At 49.3% G+C, this 22,506-nt stretch overlaps 1 protein-coding gene across 10 annotated transcripts in view; it reads left to right on the plus strand.

Annotated features, from left to right (window-relative positions):
• LOC111845055 (A-kinase anchor protein 13) overlaps positions 1–22,506 on the plus strand; it is a 68,643-nt gene that overhangs the window by 34,159 nt on the left and 11,978 nt on the right. For 5 of the 10 annotated variants that reach the window (XM_023814132.2, XM_023814135.2, XM_023814134.2 and 2 more), the window contains exons 8-19: positions 256–341; positions 10,850–10,937; positions 12,908–13,026; positions 14,061–14,284; positions 14,701–14,748; positions 15,114–15,176; positions 16,411–16,594; positions 16,807–16,903; positions 17,481–17,603; positions 19,296–19,338; positions 19,465–19,576; positions 21,329–21,488. In XM_023814132.2, coding sequence (XP_023669900.2) covers positions 256–341; positions 10,850–10,937; positions 12,908–13,026; positions 14,061–14,284; positions 14,701–14,748; positions 15,114–15,176; positions 16,411–16,594; positions 16,807–16,903; positions 17,481–17,603; positions 19,296–19,338; positions 19,465–19,576; positions 21,329–21,488 — 1,347 coding nt within the window. Of the gene's footprint in view, positions 1–255; positions 342–5,785; positions 6,001–10,849; positions 10,938–12,907; positions 13,027–14,060; positions 14,285–14,700; positions 14,749–15,113; positions 15,177–16,410; positions 16,595–16,806; positions 16,904–17,480; positions 17,604–19,295; positions 19,339–19,464; positions 19,577–21,328; positions 21,489–22,506 lie in introns of those variants that run through there. The other 5 variants (XM_023814133.2, XM_023814141.2, XM_023814140.2 and 2 more) reach the window with 5 other exon arrangements.

Raw genomic sequence — 22,506 nt, forward strand, 5'->3', positions numbered from 1 at the left:
AAATTATTTGTTCTGACTGAGCACATTCTCATGTAACTGTAATAATGCACCAATTAGCCAGAGAAAGTGGAGGTTGCAGAACTAGCATGACAAGTGAGCGATTTATGTGTGCTACCATTTATGGAGGATGATGGAAATCTGAACGATATCAGTAGGTGGGGGATAGTACCTGTGACCTTGGGTTTGGGGGGGCAGCTTGGGGTAGGTTTGTCCTGCTCCCCTGGTTTCTCTACCACCACCCGTCTCTTGCTGCAGATGGAGGAGAGCTGGACAGTTCTGCTTCACTGCCTCCTTTCAGTGCCCCACCAGCCTTGGAACCCAACACAAGAGGCATTGAAGGGGTGAGTGTCAGCCTAAGAGTTTTGATGTCCAAGTGGGTGGGAGGATTGCTGCCTTGGTAATAGATTACCCCAGCTATAAAATCTGTGTTTTTTTTTTTTTTAATTTTTAAGGTTGGTAGCTTGACCCTGAACCATCAAGCTTATGATATAGTTCAAGAACAGGCATGTGACCTGGGTCAGAGACGTCTGGTTGTGGTGCCTGTGGGGAAGGGCTGTTCCCAGGCCTTCTAGGATGATATCAGAGGGTAAAGCCCTCATTTTTGTGGGATTCTCTACCCATGACAGCCGCGAGCCGGACGATGGTCGATTAGCTCCAGGAACGGACACCATTCTGAAGCGTTTAGGACATGCTTGTTTCCTGTGGGAGGATTATACTGCTCCTGATTCTTTCCTGTCTGCTTCTGGCTGCCTGTATCTATCCATGAATAGTGCTCTCTAACATTCATCTTAACATGATCTCTTAGTTTTGTCATTTTCCTTTTAAACTGGAGTAGTACAAGGCCGCTGGTGTCCCAAGTATGCTTACTGTCCTCTGTGAATTCCTCTACAATTCCACACATTTGTATCCTGAAATTGTCACACTTCCAGGCATATAAATACAGACTGATTCTTGGCAGTTTGAAGTTCTGCTTTATTAGTAGACTTCAGGACATCCATGATTTTAGTTTTGAAAACCAAGTTACTCTAGTGAAGCTGCAAGCTGTGTCTGATTGGATGGGACAGATGGTTTTCTGGTGAATAAAACTGTAGACATCAGCTTCAAACTCCTCCCTTATCTCCTCCCAGTTTCTCCCCCGTGCCACATTTTTTTAAATCGAGGTCCGTTTTGTGTGGAACGGCCTCTCTTCCCGGCTTGTTTTAAGATACACTTATCTGAAGCCCACCCCACAGCCAGAGGAGGAGCTGCTGGAGGTTTTGATTGGTTTGTTTGGAAGGTTCTTAATGTAAAACGGCCAAGTCTAACATGGAAAGAAAATGCAAAAGGTACCGTATGATCAGGATGCTTGACTCGATGTTGTAGAGTAGGGGTTCTTAAACTTTTTGATCAAAGGTCCACATCAGATTTTTGTTCAAAGTCAGAGCTTCAGAACCGTTTTCAATAGCAAAACAGCATTTCATGAACAACAATGAATTGACAATAACTTCCTGTATAGGTATCAATATATAACAACAATGAAAACATAAGGTAGAGACTGGTTCAACACTCGCTGATTGTTGCGAGACTTTGTCGTTGCAGAGGGGTTACGATGAGTTACGTGTGTGAAATTTTGTTTTCGTACTTCAAACTAGGGCTGGGCGATATGACTGAAAACTGTATCACGATATGAGTGTTTCATATTGGTCGATATCGATAATTATTGACATTTTTTATGACCCATTTAAAATAAAGACCAGGAGAAAAATATATTACATTTAAACATTTTTATTTTAAACATGTCAACAACCATGGAAAATAAAGTGTTTTTAAAATATGTGCAGTGTTTTGTAAACATAAATAAAACTGACGTAGACTGAGATACAGTACATCTGTAATATAAAAAAACAAACCTGATACAGTACAGTAACATTGTTTGAAATATAAAACCTGCAGAAATATGAAAAAGTAACTCTTCAAGTTATTCTTACTCTAATCATACTTGAAGTTGAACTATTCAAGTATATTTTCAGTCCAGGTTTTGTGCTAGGAAAAGACACACATGCAAACACTAACGAGGAAGACGCGATACGTAGGGAGCCGGAACCCGGAAGTGCGCCGTAAACACAGAGAGGAAAGAGAGAAGGGGAAACAAAAGACACGGCAGACTCGAAACGAAACACGGGATACGCGAAAAACCGGACAACATGACACATACAAACCGAAAGGATACAGACCTATAACTTAATATTCAGGAGACGGGGGGCGAGCGGCGTTAGGGAAGGGCGAGGCGACCGTCACAGTGATTCACAAAAAACCGGCAGAACTTCCATAAAGCAGTTGTTTTGCTGTGCTACGACCATTTATGACAGCTGCGTTTCCGGTGTTCCGGGCAATTCAGTTTCCCTATGTTTCCCCTGTCGCGCGCTGATTTGTACACGGTTTCGCTGTTGTTTTCATGTCTTTTTACGAAGCTCTTGAGGTAAACAAGCCACATATTTTAAAACATCACATGTTTTTTGTTTTTACTGATAATAAATGAAAGTATTTAATTCGCTGGATAGAGATATTTCTTGATGAAAACGGTATAGTATTTCTTATAAGACTATATTATGCGTGACGAACTACTGTATTCGCATGTAATACTGTACCTGAGTGATTTTCAGACATCCCACATACATATTTGCCTAAATATTAGGAGAAACATTATTTCCTGACATCCAGGATATTTGGTTCCCCCCTGTTAAAACAGGTATACAGCAACTCTGGGCCTCGGTACTAATAACAATACAGTATTCACATGTAATAATGTACTTGAGTGATTTTCAGACATTTCACATACCTCTTTGATTTAATATTAGGGGAAACATTATTTCCCGATAGACAGGGGAAACATAGGGAAACCAAATTGCCCGGAACACCTGTTCGGATCCAAACTAGCTTCGCAACCTCTGTTTTCTTCCGACGAAGAATAAAAAATATCGAACGTTTTATCGAACACATTTTTTATTGATATCGATCACGTGTCTATCGCGATACATATCGTAATCGTTTTATCGCCCAGCCCTACTTCAAACCACACTGTGTTTTTATGTTGGCCATAAGAAGGTGCATCGTTGACTGTGTCCGGGTTAACTTGCGGTCCCCTCTGCATCCGGACCGTGATCCGAACTTTGAGAATCCTGTAGAGAGTCCGGAGAAGTAAGATCACAAGTGCGAAGCTGATTTTAACCTGCTTGTTGGTTGTCCCCCCCCCCCCCCCCCACTCCAGAACACTTCCTTAATGGTTACTTTTGTGAATCAGGTGTGCCTTTTATTCATCGAACATCTATGGAATGGCTGGTAGTCCCTTAGGTGAAGCTTGCTGTAATAAGTTATTTGAAACTTGATGACTTCTATTCTCAACCATGCAGTCAAGCACACTGTCCCCTGCCTGGATAACTGAAGGGTCGTAAGGGAAGACGACCAATAAGATCTGCCACAAACCACATTGTCACCCCTGGAGTTAACAGGCGAGAACATTCTGCTCATCTTGATGGTGATATGTTATAGGGCAGGGTTCCTCAACTCTGGACCTCGATTCCAAATCCAGGCTGTGTTTTCCGTTCCCCCAGGTAGTTGTTTAATAATTACTGATTCTTGATTGGTCAGAGGCTTCACACCTGACTGACAGGTAAAGAAAGGCTGGAAAACCAGCAGTGCTCGGACCTCGAGGACAGTGAGTTGAATAACCCTGTTATAGGGCATGCTCTGTGTGAGGGTCTGGCCATGGAGCCTGCATATCTCATTCCGATGTCGGAGGCAGGTAATGGTAGAAAGCATTTTTCTGCATGCATCAACTACAATGGAGCACAAGGCAACAAAGGGAACCGAGAGGCTTGAGCTCCATTTAAAAACCACATAGTCTGGAAGCCGCTTGGGCCTGAGGCCTGGAAAATATGCCTTCAAAGGCACGCTTTATTACCGCCTTGCCAAAATCTGTCTGCAGGAATGTTCTCAGGCGCCCCCTTGTGTTCCACTATGATATAACACTTTCCAGATGTTTTTTTTTCTCATATGGGATTCAGAGAAGAGATCAATTGGTGTGTTTTTTTTTTTCTTTCTTTCTTACCCCCACCCTCCCACCGCCAAACACATGTTGCCTGGTACAGGTTACCTGATGGTGCCAATCAGGTGACTGGTGCCCTCCCTCGTCCAGCAGGAAGCAGTGCTTGCTGATTGCTGCCGCATTTCAGTAGAAGGGGCCTTTTATCCTTCATGTACCCCCTCCCCCCCAAAGCTGTCACGGACCCCCGGCTTGTTCACTTGCGCATGGTGCTTCAGTCGTCCCTGTTAGGTGAGTAAGACATGCTTTGAGTCAGATCCTCCCTTCCACGGTGCGGGATAACCACGTTTGGGAAGCTGCATTCATGCTGTTTCATTTAGAAGGTTGTGTCTTTTTAGAGTTAGGAAAGCGGAGATCGGGGCCTCTGTGCCTGAACCTGTCTGTAGACTCTGGGGTCAACAGCCGCAAGGATTTTTGTTTTTTCGTGAGAGACGATGGTGAATCTTATGACCTGACCTCACCAACCCCGAATGACCCATGGAGTTGTCACTGAGACCTCTAAAGGACCCAAAGCCGCCCCGTCACCATCTGGATGATGATGACGATGTGAATCGCTCTTTAATGAACTCTGTCCTTGAGTATAGTCCTGTGATTCAGACAGTATTGTGCTCATGTGTATTAGACATATTCAGAAGTTCGTATGCCTCATTCTGGGAGGAGATTATTTAGATGTGGCGTCTTCAGAGTTTTTTTGAATGCCTTTTGTTTGACAGTAGAAGTGAGGCACTTGGATGCAGCTCCTTGAATCTGGTGGGGGGGACGGACGGATGTGGACATGTTTACACTAGGAGAGGTCAGCTGAAAACAAGAAGGGAGGGGACTTGAGAGGCAGTGATTTTGTCGAAGATCCACACTTTCTAACTTTTGGGTTTAATTGAGCTGGAAGGAGGCTGTAATTCTGTAGCATTTAGGACGCTAATGTGTTTCGTCCCAAAGAAGCATGACTCCTCCCCCCCCGGCCCAATGTCGTGCTTCGTTTAGTATAGAGTTACACATAGAAGACTTTGGCCCTTCTGGATGGTGGTTACTATAAAAGTATTGGAAATCCATTTTTCACAAAGGATTCTTTCATTGGCCCCAAAAAAAACGAGATTTCCGTTGTTCCCTGGGGAAAAATAATAATCTGGCTGGGACCTGGGTTTTCAGAACTGGGTTTGTTCTTTGGGAGATCCTGGCGAAGCTGTGGATTCCGGCCGCTTGCGAACGTCAGCTGCTAGCGGCTGACAGATGTGCAGCGTCCTGCTGCTGCTTTCGTCACACGTACGGTTTCACACTTAAGCTGATGTCTCGGTCTGACGGCCCAGAATGCACAGGGTTGTGTGTGTCCCTCCCTCCCCTTTTCAAATCAAACACGTGTCAGCCTGTCTAGGGGGGGAAAAAAGACTTCTCAAATAATGAGAAACAGAGCAATGCGAAGTCCAGATCGGCGTCCCCACCCATCTCATTGCCGTTGAAGGGTGCTGTACACTTTTGTTCCCCGTGGTTTTCCTCATCTTCTCGTCTGACAGTCGCCACGGAGACCTGTCACTTACGAGGCCCTTTTAGTGTGTGTCACTGCATGGGTCTTCCTCTCAGGGACTGAGCTTGCCGCTGTGATTCTCCGTGAGACGACAGTCCGGGGAGAGAGGGAGGGAGGGAGCGAGCGAGGGCGGGAGGGAACAGGAGGGGAGGGGAGGGAAGAGGAGGCCCGGAGCGCGAGCCAGCTGAGAGGGGCCGGCTCTCGGCGCAGATGTGAGGGGCTGGGAGCTGGCCCTGCCTTCCCATCAGCTCTGCTCACGGCAAGGCTCCATGGTACAGTCTGCTGCCTTCCTGCTCTCCATTGTGGCTTTTTGTTTGGGGTCAGCATGTACGAACGTAACCGCAGGAGGTATAGCCTGTGTGCCAAAGGCAAGAGGACTTTGGATGTGGTTCTGATCAAGGTACGACTCTTTTTTTTTTTTTCTAGGTCCTCGAATGCTCCAGGTCTCATTTCCTGCGAATGGAGGTGCATGATAGGGCATGGTGTTGCATGGATTAAATAATATACCGTCGTGCAGAGCTGCTCTTTTACCGAAGTTGTGTAAAACGCTTTTCAAGATTGACGTGCCTTTGGAAAACGGCGGCCTTTGTTTTGGCTGAAACATCATGTGAGCTGGGGGCACCCCAGCCGTTCCAGGCAGCTGTGATGTCAAAGTGGGTGTTGTTCAGTGGGGGTGGGGGCTGTTATTGAGAGTGTATTCAGCTTTTAGGGGCTGATGTTTTAAATGCATTTTTGAAGGCAGTGCAATGATTATTAAAATCATTCATGCATCCCATGTGCTATATACGTATTACTTGATTTTCATTATCCAAAAGCATTGGCAACAGTCAGCATATGATAGTGTCAGACAGCAGGGAACTGTACTACTATCTTGAAATTAAACATTTTGAGGAGATTCCATGGGGCTTTTGTAACACTTTTCTTCCCGGTACGCTTTGAGGATTTGACAAACTATAATAGTGTTACTGTAGAAGCAGCAGTAATTGACAGTACTTGAAGTTTTGGTTCTGCGCTTGGTGACTTTGTGAGGTGAGACCCTGTCAACAGCTGATGAGCAGGAATCGTTGCCTTGGTCTGACAGGTTCAGGTTCTGCGAGGCCATCTTTGCTTTAACTCTCTTTAAGTCCCGTTCCCTGCTGTGCGGGAACGGCAGTGACATTCCAGGGACTGTAGTGTTGAATGTGCTCTCGGTGGTCTGGGTCCCATATCTGTCTGCAAAGCCAGACAGGCTTGCAGTATCTGACAGAATAGTTTCTCCATTAAAAGGGGCCTGATATCACCCTGCGTCGCTGACACGCTGCCTTGGATCCGCGCCCTCTAGCCAGCGGGTGAATTCCGCGTGTTAATGCAGCCCCTCGGCCTGCCGTCGATCACTTGTCAGTAGGTGCAGTGAGCTCGGCCTGCCCCCGAGGTGTATTTTTGGGTGGATGCTGCTGTGACACGGCTGCCGAACCTTCAAGGAGAATGTGTGTGTTTTTTTTATTATTATTATTATTATTTCTGTGAAATGAGCCGTGCAGAAAACTGAGCCATGGGGAAAAAAAACTGAGGTGACCAGAAGTGAGGAGCTGCTCAGATCTCTCCGTCTCTGTCTCTGCGCTTCCTGTAACCCGGTAGAGGGTGCCTCTTAACCCCCCCCCCCCCAGTGGGGTCCCACAGAGGCCAGGGACAGTGCGGCAGGGACGGAGGGGCCGCGTTCAGCAACGCTCTGGGAAAGGCGCTCTGCCCTTAGTCGTTTCCTTTGGCTCCTGTCCTGGTCTCTGCTCTGGTGGAAATTGGCGCAGGGCCAGATGACTTCATAACGCAGCCAGTCCCTTGAATACTGATTCTCACACTCGTACCCGAGATGGGAGCCCCAGTTCCCTCTCTAGCCATGAAAACAAACACGGCTCATGGTTGTTATGGCCATAGCAACCGCTCTGTTGTCCCGGGCAGCAGAGTTTGTTTGTAGACCTATATTAATTCCTCGCCCTTCATTTTTGGCTGTTTTTGCATATTACCCCATGTGTGCCGGACCGTTAAAATCTGGGCAGAATTCTCTTCCTGTGCCCCTTTTAATGCACCAGGTTTATTTTTAAATCACGTGGGCTTTTTTGGGTTAGACCCGTGGGTCTACAGATATTAACATCTTTAGGAACTGGGCTCTGGTGTCACTGTGAATTGGGTGGTTTATTGAAATATTGCAGTTTATATGGTTTAGCTGCATTGTCTGACCTTTCAACTGTGAGACCCTGAAAAGCGGGTTGGGATCAGCATCCTGTCGGCCTCACTGTTTCGGAAACTGGACACCCTTAGATTCTGGATGCCTTACTGTCATTTTTATTTCCCAGAGTTCTCTGACAAGTTAATAGAAGGTTAGCACTGAGATGTATCTGTTCTGGACCTAAATGCGCTTGCTTGCGTTTGTGTTTTATGCAGGAGTGATTAGCAAATGCATTTTCCAAAGCGGCTTCCAGCTCAGTGTTTTCCTCTGGCAGTTCGGATTAGTGTCCTGCTCAAGCCTTCGACATTGAAGCCCTTCCTGGGAATCTTCCTTCCTTCCTTCCTGGGAATGTGCTTAACCACTAAGACACCTACTGCTCTTGGAAAATATTCCTACAATGAGAACTGATGGCTTTCCTTATCAGTATAGCATTTTTCAGTTATAAGTATCATATTTCTCTCCGTTATACGTAGGTGAATAGCTACAGTTTGGCAGGATTATATATATTTTTTGTCATCCCCCATATATTTTTTTCTTATTAGATGTCACTGTGATTTGTAGGACATCTACTAGTCATGAGTTTGAGTTTTTTTCCCGTGACGCACGTACTTCCCCGACGCTACGGACTGATGGTTTTTGTGTCCCCGTGTCTCCTGGGCTCGACTCCGGACTCACCATTATCCTGCATTGGATAAATGGTTATGGAAAATGCATGAATGACTAGTTGAAATGTCGTATCTAGCTTATGCTTTTTCAATCCAGCTTGTGAGGTTTTGGGTTTTGGATTGAGACGTCACTCCGTTTTTGGTTTTTGGTTTTGTCATCAAGGCTTTTCTTGGGAAGCAGTGGTTTGGTGAAGTGAGTGCAGTGCATTATGGGAATTTAGCAGTGCATTGGGGAATTTAGGTCTTTGCCCACTCTGTTGGTGACAGAAGGCCCCTCTTCTGATGAACAACACAGTGTTCCCTGTTTGGCCTGCACTTGGCAGGGCGGGGGGCGGGCACTGTTATTCAGCTGTGGTGGGTGGAGCCATCAATGGTGCTTTGTGTGTGGTCATTGACCTCAGAAGTACGAGAAGCCCACGGCCTCTGTGCTCCAGGGCAGTTGGGACAATTCCGGAGAGGGCAGGAGATGCATCGGGAATGATATCACCAGAAGAACATGACATGATGTTAACGTGTATGTCATGGGTACTCCCCTTCCTCCTTAATTCTTGTTCCTGATCGTGGAACACTTTCACTGCTCCCGAAGCTGTCCAGATTACTTTCACCTGTCACAGTGGATAAATCCCATGACGTAACCACAGTTAGCATTCTGCTGTTTGTCTGGTCCATTTGTTTGTTCCTGCGTGAATTATGTTTGACCAAATATGACCAGATGGAAAGCTGTTCTTCAACAGGCAAAGTCCATTTTAGAAGTTTAGGTTTTTGTAATGAAAGCTCATTTGTAGAAAGAAACTTGCTGTCCTTGCGATCTCTTTGGTGTGACGTGTTGCTGAGTAATGGGGCTCTATGGCAGCACATGGTCTCAGAGAGATGTTGGGTGACTTTGGTGCTGTAAAGGAGAGCATGGTGGATATACATCTGTGGTGGGATCTAACAGTGCTTCAGATTAATTTTGCAAGGAAATGGCTTGTATGTGGTGGGTTTCATAAAGGGTGCTGGTTGGGAATGCCTTGCAAAGGGGGGATTGGAGGGTGCATATGTACTCACTCACACTCAGTCACTCACACTCAGACAGAGGCCTGTGCTCATATCTTTGTGGGGACTGTCCATTCATATCTATGAGCCTAACCCTAATCCCAACACCCTTAAACCCAACCAAATAAAATACTAAACTTTTGGCATTTTTAGTATTTTGCATTCACATATTTTTATAAAATTGAGATTATCCTTGTGGGGACCGAAAAAATCTGGTCCCCTCTGTATAATAATTACAAACAAAGACACACACACATGCAGCCCCATGCAGCCCAACGCAGCGGCCCGTTAATGCACGCTTGCAGGTGCATCACACTGAGCTCCCAGCCTCTGCTTTCCCTGAAGCGGCACAGAAATCGACACGTGTGTCTTCCTGACCATAAACATTCTGCTTCCTGTCCACAAATGTGCCTCTCTGTGATCTGAGTTTTCCTGTTACCCTTCCCCTCCTTAAAAAGAGACCCTTAAGGAGTCTCTGATCAGCAGAACCACCCACGGTCATCTCAGCCCGTGCCCTACAAGGCAAAACAATCATGATTTGTAGCACCGAGTGTCTCTTAAAACTCATTAAGGCTCATGTATGCGTTTTTTCTCAAAGTAAACAGATATAGAGAGCCTTTGTGGTGATTGGCTAGAGACGGGGCAGCCCTGTGTTGGTGGGAGGGGTGCGCAGTTGCTGCGTGATTGGGGTGTGCGGCTCTGGAGGCCGCCGGGTGACCTGTGCCCACGCCGATCTTGCATCTATCTGCACTGGGGTGTAGGGGACCATAATGGAAGCCTGTGTCCCAGAGAATCCGCGCTCTGTTCGGCTCCACCGCGCTACCATTTCCGCACCCCTGTGGACGCCACCGCGTAGGTGGCTGGGTTTCTGCTCCCAGACTGCGAGGACTGTCCTCCTCCACCTCGAGACCAGTGTCCTCCGCTCCATCTGACCACCTCCTCACACATTACTCTGCTCCACAGCGTCTCCTGCTGCTTCCTGCTTGTAGTCGGGTTTGAGATATTGTTCATCCTGGTCACAGAAGCAGCCGGGTGACACCCCATGCTCTAGGGGGCATGTGTGTGCTAGTTGCACAAACCCCCTCCCCAAACTGGCACAGGAGGAGAGAGAGAGAGAGACCATTGTAAATGACTAGCAGTTCCACTTTCATTGAACATAGCTTGGTTTAGCAACACTGACTGCAGTGGGTGAAGGCTGGGTTTTTCGGGTGATTTCTCTACATCCCATAATAACCTCTCGTCAGTGACGCCTCCAGCATGGCGCCACGGACCGTCTTTGCTGATTCCTTATTCTGCATGTCAGATGACTCTGGTTTCACACGCACTGTTCCTCTTCTCGTCTGCAGATCCACACAGAGAAGGACTTGTTCTACACCTTCGATGAGTGTTCCGCCGCAGTTCCCCTCGGGGACGGACAAAACTCTGCGCCCCCAGGTAAGTCCCGGCCCTCGACCGTTCCGGGATTGCGGTGGCCTTATCCCAGTGAGACTTGCCTGAAATCGTGCCGTGAGAAAGACGTGGTGGGTTTATTTAACAGAAGTAGGGTGGGCCTGTGTCGTCTTGTGGCGTGTAAGAAAGTTCCCTAAAAACCAAAGTGTGCCACTGAATCAATTAGCTTTTTTCCTGGGTACAGTTAGGCTGATTCTTTCTAAAGACGACTGAACAGAGGTACGTGTTTGCCCACATGAAGTGTGTCCAGCTTCTTCTCTTGGGCCTCCAAGCCCAGCCTGCGTGAAACCTTCGTGAGAAAGACGTTAATTGGACGTCTGAGTTCCGATCCCCGGCGGGGGGGGGCAGAGCCTAACCGTTTACAAAGGAGACTTTTGTGGGATGGGAAGCACGCCGGGACTTCTCCCCAGGACTGACGGGGGTGGGGTGTGCTTGTCAATGCTCAGCTTGATTACGGAGGGCTTTGAAATGGAGAAATGGGGGTTGGGGCACGTGACGGCAATTTCCTGTGTGGGGTGAATGGCACCGCTGTGCGCTTTTTCCATCGATGGCTCTTCTCCTGTGGATGAGAGGACCTTACTCCCTCTATGGGGTGTGAGATTGGGGGGGGGGGGGGGCATCTACAGGCCTGCGGACGTCTGCCCTGTGTACGGACTGAGCATGCACTCGCACTTTCCATTCATGCCCCGAAATCTCCATTTACTTTTAGCAGGTATGCGTCACCATCTGCATCCCCCCCCCCCCCCCCACAGCTGGCCTGCCTGTTTTGTGGGGGAGGGCTGTTGCGGAGCTCGTTAAGTATGTTAATGCTCAGCTGATTGCCTTGGTAGTCCCACCCTTCGTTTGTTAGCCGTAAAGGACCAGGTGCGGGCAGCCATGCTGCTCCGGGGGCCTGTTTGCTCAGCACGGCGCGTTCATCTTGGTGTCTAAGTGCTCCTTAATGGAGCCAGCACTCACAAGTCAGTAATTAAGAATTTCAGTGACAAGATTGGGCCTTCACAGGCATTTTGGTTCTGAAAAAGCGAATTGAGGAGACCGGCAGGCTGCCCCCCCCTCCCAGAACCATGTGCTTGGGAGGGTAGGCAGCAGTGATGAATGGATTGATGGATGGATGAACAGATGATTAAATGTATAAAATGATTTTTCTGTCAGGCTAACTTGCTGGCCTGTTTATCTTGCTTTATAATGTTGTATAGTTAGTTGAATTACGCATTTTCAGAACTGCTTGACTACATTCAGGTATTTGGGTGCCTTAAATAAATCTCCCCCCCCTGCCTGCCCCCAGAGTCGTCCTGCGCTAACCCTGGCACTCCTCCTCATCCGCGGTTATCAGAAACTCACCGGCTGGTAACGACGGCTGGGATGGATGTGAGGTGACACATGGCACTTAGTGAAGCCCGTAGGAGCCCCCTGTGACCACGGCAGCCCCTGATGTCACCCTCTAATGAAATCTGTGGCCGTCCCACTGTCAGTCTCGGGGGGGGGGGGGGGAAGCAGTGATTTTCGTAACACCCCCATGAGGTCGCTCAGGTGGTGAGACTTTGTGAAAAGCGTGGGTGAGAAACAGCTATAAATGGAAATGAGCTCATTGCACATGATGGCCAGAGTCACTGGTTCTGGAAGACTCTGTTTCCCGTTTTCACTGTTCTCTATTGTCACGGGCGCTCACCTGGCAGCACTGAGCCCAGCAGTAAACAAGAAAAAAAAAATAAAAAGAGAGAGAGAGGTTCTCGAACCTAAGGCAGCAGTTGATACTAGAATCAGGAATAGCCGTTTGTGTTCAGCCATTTTATTCCTTTATACCTGTGGGGCTGAAGCAGACCCCAATCACGCGGCAAGTTATTTTTTTCTTTCATGTATTTTAGGGTGTTTTTGCCATATTATGGGATGCCCCCTCATTCCCCCTAGCAGCCTTTGCTGGGCTTCACCCAAAGCCTTCCTTCTCTCCTGCCCAGAATCCCCGGCATCTTTGACTCGTCCGAGGGCGGGCAGCTCTGCGTCGACCGCACCGCGGGACTCCTACAGCGACGCTGTCTTCAGCCCCGACGCATGTTACGATGATGTCATCAGGAAGGTGCGGCTTCGGCGAGCGTTCTGCGGGAAAAGCCCGTTTTCTGGCCTCCTGTTGGTAGCAGGGGGCCATCGTTGGGAATGAGGCCTGTTGATAGATGGCAGAGGCAGAGCTGGACTTCCTTACTCCTCAGCCGGGACTCCAACGGCCTCTGGCAGGCTAATTAGCTTCCTCTTGTCCCGTCACTAATGGCATGTGACGTCAGCGCTTTCCGGGCCGCTCCTCACAGGCTTAACAGGTCATTATTGGACCACATGAATAGGAACCTGTCATCTCCATGGCCCAACAAAACCGGCTGTGTTTCCAAAGATCCCTCCAGTGTCCCGCGGAAACACCCGGCCGCGTGGAACAGGAAAGCCCTGTGGCTGGGATCCCGGGGGAGGGGGGGGCGCGATCTGTCAGGCTGCCCATGGCTGTGTGTTTGTGTATACATGATGATTGGGATTAGCTGCACGGGACCTGCGTGACTTGCTAATGAGACAATGAGCATTCAATAGTAGCTAACTGGCAGTGACAAACAACCTCAGTTTTATGTAACCCGCTGTTTTATAACCCCTTGCAGGGCCTGAATGATTTTAGAATATTTCTATGAATTCGCCAGATAATTAGCACCAAAATGCATTTCGTTAATCTCCGTCAGCAGCTGTATGATGCAAAGCACTTGCTTATGTGTGTGTCTGAGGTCACGCTGTGAGTCATATTTTTCAGGAAATGGGTTCAACCCCCCCAGGCCTCATAAAGGAAAATCTCCCCCCCCCCAATCTCAGGATTTGCACCAACCCAAACTTCTCACATTACAGTTATAGTGCAGTAATCATCTAGTCCTCCATGAATATGTAACGAGACCAGAGGGATTATGTTCATATGTAGCAAACACAGATGGAGCCCCCTAGTGGTCAAGTTAGGCTACACTCTTCCCGCATGGTATCTTTAAGGGTCTGCTTCCTGTGAGAAGGAGAAGCAGGGCTTTGGGGAAAATGTCAATGGAGCCTCCTGCTCTTTTCAGAGTCTGGTGACGCCATCTTTTCTGCCTGCAGGTCACAGGTGCAGTGAGCGGAGACAGTGCGGTGTTGGATAGCGGCCCCACTGGCTCCACTGGCCCCACCCCTGAGGCCGAGGAGGAGAAGGACAGCCTAGCGGAGGTGCCCCCGCGCTCTGCCATTGTCCTGCGCTCGTCCGCCCGCTCGCTGTCGCCTGTGCGCCGCCACAGCTGGGACCCCAGCAGGAACGGCCGCGGAGAGGCCGAGATGAGTCAGCGCAGGTGAGTCTGACTGTCTGCGCAGCCCGGATGTAGCTGCACTTCCTCTGCAGCGCTGAGATCATCGCAGACACAGGCCACAGTTCCCCATGAGCGCTGCGTGTGGGAAGCTCGCCTCATCTGAGCGGCAGTTTCGTTTTTGCTTTGCTGCCTGGCAGCCCCCACCCCCTTGGTAATTTTTTCGGGTCTTCCCTCAGTATGCACCCCCCCCCCTCCAAGTTGGCAGTCCGGCCGCCTCTGTGGGATTGACCTCCTGAGGGGCCGCATTCGGGGCAGCTCCATGACCCCCGCAGCATCCTGAATGTACCCCCATCAGGACCACCCCCCCCCCCCCCCAAAACATTAATAATTACCCTGATGCTGGCAGCATGTTCATCCTTCTGTCCTTCATCTGATCTGCCATTATTCATCCTTTCCAGTTCACTGAGGAGTCTGGGGGAGCGAAAGCACATGTTTCACAAGCGAAGGTACCAACCCCCGGCATCCTGTGTCACGCCGTGTCGCTTCCTTACAGTCTGCTGTGTCATATGTGACCACCCTCCCCAGAGTTAGTCCAGGTCCAGAAAGTAAAAATCCGGACCACGGCTTTGTTTCAACCAAGCAGTTGCATATAAAGACTCAGTCATAGAGTAAACAACTGGCCGGTTGAAACAAAATCTTGGTCTGGACTCTGGACCTGGACTATTCACCTCTTTCCTCTTTAAATCCCATCTCTGGCCTCCATGTCTGTGTGTCAGCCACTGTGTTGTCTGTTTAACTCCATCCTCTCCTCCTCTCCTCTCTCCCATCACGCATTTTCACTGTCTGCCCCCCCCTGCATCTGCATTACCAGTATGAGCTGGTGTCCCTCAGAGGCACCCCTGCACCCTGACCCAGATGATATTAATGGCAGAAGGTATGGTTTTTCTGTGAATCCCCCCCCCCCCACTTTGGTCAGAGGGCTTTTGCATGCATGGGGACAGCATGGCTTTTGTGAGGTTGGGTTTTTTTTTTTTTTTGGCGTCCTCCCCTGTCTCTCAAACCCCCGGCTCAGCGCTGGTAAACCTCAGAGAAGTTGACACGCGACGTTTCCGCCCGACCTTCTGACAGCGAGTGTGTGAAGCTGTAGTTTCCTCACTGCATCAGTCCTCGGCACTCAGCCGCCGTGCAGCCTGGTCCGCATGCTTGTCCGTGGAACGTTAGGATGATCAGCCGCGTGTTCTGCGTCAGCGAACCGGACCTCAGGTGAGGTGTCGGGTCTGATGGGTGCTAGTGATCCTGTTGTGCTCTGGTTCCTTACCTCCCTCGTAAGTCAGGTTTCTGTTACATTAATGAAGAGGGAAGTTTCATTTATCAGTGCGGAAGGCTGTGAAATGCTGTAGAATGTTTGGTCATTTTACTATAGAACATTGTAGAACGCTATGGAACGCTGTACTCTGCTCTAGAAACCTGCAGAATGCTGTAGAAAGCACGGAATGTTGAAGAAAGCTGTAGAACACTGTAAAAAGTTGTTGAATACTGTAGATTTCTATGGAACGCTGTAGAATGTTGAAGAAAGCTGTAGGGTCTTGTTGAAGTTGTTTCCAGATCGTCGAGCACAGTGGTATTTCTGAAGAAGCTCCTTCTCTAAATTTGTCACGTTATCTTTTAGGTCCATTTTATGCCGTTTTCTCTCCCTTCTGCCTTGACCGTGTCCCCCCCCCCCTCCACCCCTACCCCCCCACTCTCTCTGATTCCTGAATTCAATGCCCCCCCCCCTCGCAATTCGTGGTGGTACTTTCTGAAGAAAAGGCATGCGGGGGAAATGGCTTATCTTATCATTGTTGATGCATGAATGCAGCATGAGGGGGGGGGGGGGGGGCGGTCGGGGGTGCTGTTCTGCGTTTTCACAACCCTCACTGTCTTAACACACACCCTCTTATGATGTGTCGACACACTAACACGACGACGCTGTTCGGGGTTTGGGCATTAAGTGGTCTTGCTGACAGTGTCACTAACATTCTCACGCACGATTGCATCTCCAGTAGCTTGAGGTCGAGGGTAAAACTTCCTGGCCGTCCTTGATGATGGGATTTGGGGTTTCCAGTCAGTAGACCGTGCCGTCGGTGCTGCCTTTTGACCTCGCTCGCTGTGTGCTATCGCTACTCCAGTTACAGTTTGGAAGGCCTGACCGCGGACAGGGATGTGGGGAGAGACTTCGCCCGGCCCGGCGCCATGTCCCAGGATCCGCAGCGGCCGTCCCGGATGGAGAGCGAGGAGCGGGGCTCTTTGGTGTCCCTCACGGAGGAGGAGCAGGAGTATGAGCTGGGTGATTGCAGCAGCTTGGACAGTGAGGTAGATGCTGTGTGATACCTGACTTGGGCCCCCCAGTGTCCCCTCTGTCTTCCTGATGCACATTTCAGCGGTTGACAGGATTACGCTCTTCATGTCATCGCAGCAGGGCTTGTAGATGACAGTATTGGTGTCATGGTACATGATTGCACATTCCTTATAAGTTCCTGATAGTATTCTGCACTAGATCTTATTTTCTTCTGGTTCTGTTGCAGAAGTCAGGCCACCTTAAGCTCCGCAGCTGCTCGTCCGTAACGCTGCCCCTCACCAAGTCCATCTCCATGCTCACCATCAGTCAGAAGGAGCTGGATGGTGAGTAACCCCCCCCGCTGCTACCTTTATCCCCCCCCCTCTCTGGCACCCGTGTACTGGTGTCCACGTTCACCTGAAAGTCACATGTTCAGCTGCCACCTACCCCACCCCTATCACTCTGCTGAAAGCTTCGTTCCACGGTTTTGGGGCAGAATGCAGGTTTGAGTCTGGGCTCCGCCCCAAAAAAACCATACACGCGACCTGATTGGCTGTGTGGCTAGAAAGGGGGAAGTGAGAGAGGACCATTATTTTTGGGGCCTTGCTTTGCAGGCCGAGGTGTCACACGCTCAGCCCTGTGTCCTGCCTGCCTCCCCCACGTGTATCTGTGTGTGTGTGACCATAAGGCGAGCCAGTATGGTGGTGGGTTCTGTACCCCGCGCTCGCGCTTCTTGTATTAGGCTGCACGCGCTCCTCCTCGCGGTTGGTCACTTGCACCCTCATCCCCTTGCACCCTCACCCCCTTGCAGGTGCACTGCTGGGCGTGGTGTGCCTTGGGGGGGGGCATCTGTCTCCGCCCTTGTGCTGTTCTAATAAGTTGCGTGCTTTGGTTTCTCTGTCCCGGCTGTTTGGGACCCAGTGGTGGGACGGACTCGACCTAAGAGACGGATCTCCTTCTCCTTCAACATCTCTCCGATCCTCCCAAAATCTAAAACCTTCTTTTCTATCGGCTCTTCATCCAGTGATGAAGAGGAGGCTTTGAGTAAGTACAGCTCTTGTGTGGATCCTTGGAACAGTCTGTTGGCCCTCAGTCTACCCCACCCCCCCCCTTCACCACCCTCAATAAAAATGACCTAAGACTCCTCTTAGTTGAACTTTCGTCTGTGCTAAACACTGGACCCCCCCCCCCCCCCCCCGCACACTCCCTGTTCTCATTCTGGATTATTACAATCCCTGATCCACCTTATTCCAGAATGGACTGCTCCTCCCACCCAAAGTTCAGGTCTGGAGAAGTACAAATCCAGACCAAGGTTTTGTTTCAAAAGCCACGGAGCACTCACCTGATTGGTTGAAACGAAACCTTTGTCTGGGTTTGTACTTTTCCGGACCTGAACTTTCCAGCTCTGTCTGTAATGGATTTACTTTTGCGGGTAACTTTCCCAACACCGTTTGATGCCAAAAAAGCATCTGCATGTCTTCCTGCTTTCTGGTTGGTCATTTTACTAAAACTGAAAGTCCTTCACTGTTCATTGTCAACAATATAACACTAAGTGTTTTGTTAAAGGTACAGGCTGATATATAGGCTAGGATTTGGGTTTGCTTTGAAGGGTGGGGTGGCCGATTGTGGGGGAAAGTGGGGATACCTGTGTTTCCCGCTGATTGACCTTCTTGGTGTTAAATGCCCTGCTGGCATCTTGGGAGAGTCTGCTGTGAAAGTATGAACTGTGCGGACGACAGACTTCCTGCCGTAAATCGTTTGTAGTGTGACACACGCGAACTGCTTTGGTGCTGCGATATGAAAGGATCCTGTGTTGGATCCAGCTGTGGAGTGCAGTGTCTTGGCCCCCAGAGGGTGTGGTGAAGCAGGGCGGATGATCTGCTGGTCCTGTTCAGCAGATGTCGTTCACTTGTTCAAAGGCGGCCATGTTTTTCCCGGCTGGGTTCCTTTGGCTGTAATGATCCGAAGAACATGTGGTCCATGGTGTGTCTTGCGTTAATGGACAGTCCTGCCTGGGTGGTGGTATTACACACAAGACAAACCCGATTCTGTGTGAGAAAGTGACTGTGCTTCATACTGGCTGCTCCACACTTCACAAGACTGGAATCTCTCTGCTGCTGTCACGTTCATTTTGCCGTTTTATGTTTTCACACCATTGTTTAGGCCAATTACATTTCACCACAGCGATTCAGATTAAGCAACGTGCTCAAGCATATAACCCCAGTGCCCCCTGCGATCTAGATTACCCAGCTTCAAACTTCAGATTTGTATCTATAGCGACCAAAGGGGTCTAGCAGTCAAAAAACGAGACAAAAATCTACACAACGGTCTAAGAGGTTTGCAAAGTTCAGAACAACATTGACTATATGCAGTGGAAAAAATGTTTTCTTGTGCGTATTCTGAATACCATCTACCATAATCCAATATTTTATTAAACCAGGCTGTTAGTATAATTAGTTTTCAGATGCTGCATACATACACACACTAACTCTTTCGCAAGATTTGGAGAGCACACCCTTGTCTGGTAAATGGTCGGTAATGTTTTATTCTAGTTTCAGTTAGAGGCACATTTTTATTATTTTTTTTGTTTCGCTCCATGAACTCTTGTGTGCTGCTGTCCCGAATACTCACGGCTTCACCTGGTGTGTGTTCCGAGCCGTGCTGCATTCTGGAGCATTGCATTCGAGATCATTGCAGTGCATCTTCACATTTCTATCTCATCTCTGCTCTCTCCAGGCCTCAAGTCGTTCTCCAGCATCTCGGGGTCCCTGGCCTACAGGTGAGGGGCCACTGTCCTCACATCTCTCATTACCTTGTGGGGCTGGTTCTCCTTCATATATGACGTGTTCGGTGTGGCGGGTTGCCCTTTCTAAAGCACCACATATTGGGTCATGTGACCTTTCAGCATTTCGGAAGAGGACCCGGGCCCCTTGCGAGGAGATGGCGAGGGGAAGGCTGGCACCAAGGTCAGCCGGACGTTCAGCTACCTCAGAAACAAGATGTACAAGAAGACGAAGGTGAGTGACGCCGAGGGGGATCACTGCGGGAAACTGTGCCATCGGTGTGACATCACCCCGAGTGCTGCATGAAAACAGGGGAGCCTCTGCCAGTAAACAAGACTGTCAGAAAGCTGTTTCAGCCAAAATAACTCTTTACACTTGAGACCTGTGTGGGGAGAATGCTATGCAGTTGGGTAAAATTGTAACTATGACTTAACCTGCGTTGTACATAACTTAACGGTTTTGTGCTACGCTAACCTCTCCATGTTTGCATGTTCGTTCTACCCTTTAACTGTTTAAGAAACTGTATTTAATAATGCTGACTAACTGAATGATGGATGTATTTCTCAAAGGTGCAGAATCGCTCTCTCGCTTGCTCACTCTCTCTCTCTCACTCACACACACACACACACACACACACACACACACACACACACACACACACACACACTCCCTCTCTCACTCTCGCTATAAATAGCCCTTCCCCCTTCCTCCCCCACCTGTTGAAAACATGTCGAGACTAGCTCTCTGAGATAACACTTACTCAACTAACTCCTCACATTAGGGGAAGTTTATAGGGAAGGCAAGTCGCTCTGCTTTCGGCCTCAGGCTATAAAAATGCTCTTAAAGAACCAGGAACCAGCCTGGTGATGTAGCGAATCCCTGTGTTTCGTATCTCCTTTATTTTTTATATCACTATATACAATGGGTGCATTAGACGACAATGGGTGCATTAGACGGCACTGTCTGATGTAAGACATCTGCATAGACCAGGTAGGAAATCCTAGCAGCTCCAACTGCTTTGATCAAACTGAATTTTGTTGACTGTAATATTGCTTTATACTTAATAGCTCAGTAGACCATAGTTCAGAAGAGGAGAAGATCTCGCCATAATGTTGAGTGGTCATGCGTAGCTGAGTGTAGGCTCCAAAGATTGAGTGTGACATTGGCAGTGTATGGAGTGGTAGGCGCTTACTGATGTGTGCGTTGTGCCTTTAAGGCGCACAGAGGCTCACGCCCCTGTGTGCTCGCTCACTTCCTCTATCAGTGGTGGCAGCTTGATGGGAATCCACCCTCCATGCCCAGCAACAGGCAGGCTTTGCAGTCCCCGTGCGACGTGCCGGTCCTTTCGATGAGTTATGCTACATCGAAAGTTCTGTGAGGTTCAGGCTAGCTACCTGAAGCTGAAGGACCTGTGGGCGCTGGAGGTAGGCCGCCGTCCTGAGGACGTCCCTGCGCTCCGCACACCTGTGCGCAGACAGACACACGCCTGGCTTCATCTCTGCTTCTTCGCTGACAGGCTTTTGTTGTTTCGCTTGTACAGCAGTACAGTTAGTTGGGCTCCGGGTGTGGTTTGACGGCTGTTTTGGATCATGTTTTTGCTAATCATGAGTGCCGGGCCCAGCTAAACGCGGTAGTGAGCAGCTAGGTTTGTGATCTTGTGATCTTTACTGCTGAGTGAGCTCCAGCCCCCCCCAGGGAAACTAAGTTTTATAAAAATCTGTGCCTGCGATCAAAAAACTAAAAATGGCAAGTCATGTATTTTGTTTGGTTACTTATGGATAAGGTTAGGGCTGGGTAGGGGTTACGGTCGTCATTGTTGGGATTAGAGTTTTGCCCATAGAAATGAATGGAGGGTCCCCAGAAAGGTGTGTGTGTGTGTCTGTGTGTGTCTGTGTGTGTGTCTGTGTCTTTTCTACAGGTTATCCTGCTCATTGTCTTCCATATTTTTCTAGAACCTGACTGCAGCGTCTGGTTTTTGCCCCACAGGAGAAAGACAAAGAGAAGAGCACTGAGAGAGAGCGAGAGACCAAGGAAAAGGACAAGAAGGTGACCAGCGGACATGTCTTCGGAGTGGGGTCTGCATTCCTGGCCCCGTGCCTCCAGTGTAACAAAGCCATCAGCGTCAAGGACGGCGTCTATTGCCCCAGTAAGGGTCTGGCCCGTTCCGCCGTTTCCGGCCGGCTGTGCTGCCTGCTTCCCCCGCTTCCCCCTCCGCATCCCGTCTTGTGCGGGGCTGTGCGGTAACAGCACAGCATCGCAATCTGCACAGGATGTCGTCTTTCACAAGATGCACAGAAGACCTGGCGTCACAGCCCTGCGAGAGCACGGCACGTGGCTTCCGTTCCGAGCGGCAGATGTTCCTGGCAGAGCTTCGTCTGAGACCCCCCACCCCACCAAATAATTTTTTTTTTGCCGCGGTTGGGGGGGATTTTGACCGTCGTTGTGCCTAAGCGCAACAAGACCACGTGACACCCCCTTGTGGCTGCCACACACTTAGGAAGGTTCTCAATCAAGCCGCAGTCCTGGTTATCTGGCCTGTTTTTGGTAGTACCTTCCCACAGTGGACCTGCACCCCCCATCCATCAGCCCCCCTGGTGTGTTTATCACTTTGGCAGCAGCCTTTCTGTGAACAGCACCCGGCTTTGGTCTCTCTTCAGTGCGCACTGCTAAATGGAAAGAGGATGTGTGTGGGGGTGGGGTGGGGTGTGTGGTGTTGGCATGGGGGGGGGTCCCCACCTGCCACCTGCATTGAGCTGGTTTGGTTCCACAGTGCTTGTTTCTTGGATGATTTATGATCATTTTCCGAAAGACTCTGGACAAAGAAGAATTTACTCCAGTGTCTAAGGAGAGGGGGAGAGAGAGAAAGAGAGAGAGCGCGAGCGAGCACAGAACCTGACAGAACGAGAAAACAGCAGCCCATGCATGTCACTGTTAACCAGCCCGAGAAGCTTTTTGGTTGGACGCACGGTTTGCGCGTGTAGAACTCAGCCAGCCAATCCAGACTAGCCTCAGTCACATGGGCTGGCCACAGCCTGGGATATAAGTTTTCCTACGTCCCAATTTTTTTTTAAGCCAGCTCTGGTTCTGCTTGTGATTGAGTGGGAACTTGCACTGCAGCCAGACCAGCAATTAAGCCTGAGAAACGCCCTGCTCTTCGGCCTGCT

The sequence above is a fragment of the Paramormyrops kingsleyae genome, chromosome 11 (genome assembly GCF_048594095.1).
Source record: "Paramormyrops kingsleyae isolate MSU_618 chromosome 11, PKINGS_0.4, whole genome shotgun sequence".
Taxonomy (NCBI): domain Eukaryota; kingdom Metazoa; phylum Chordata; class Actinopteri; order Osteoglossiformes; family Mormyridae; genus Paramormyrops; species Paramormyrops kingsleyae.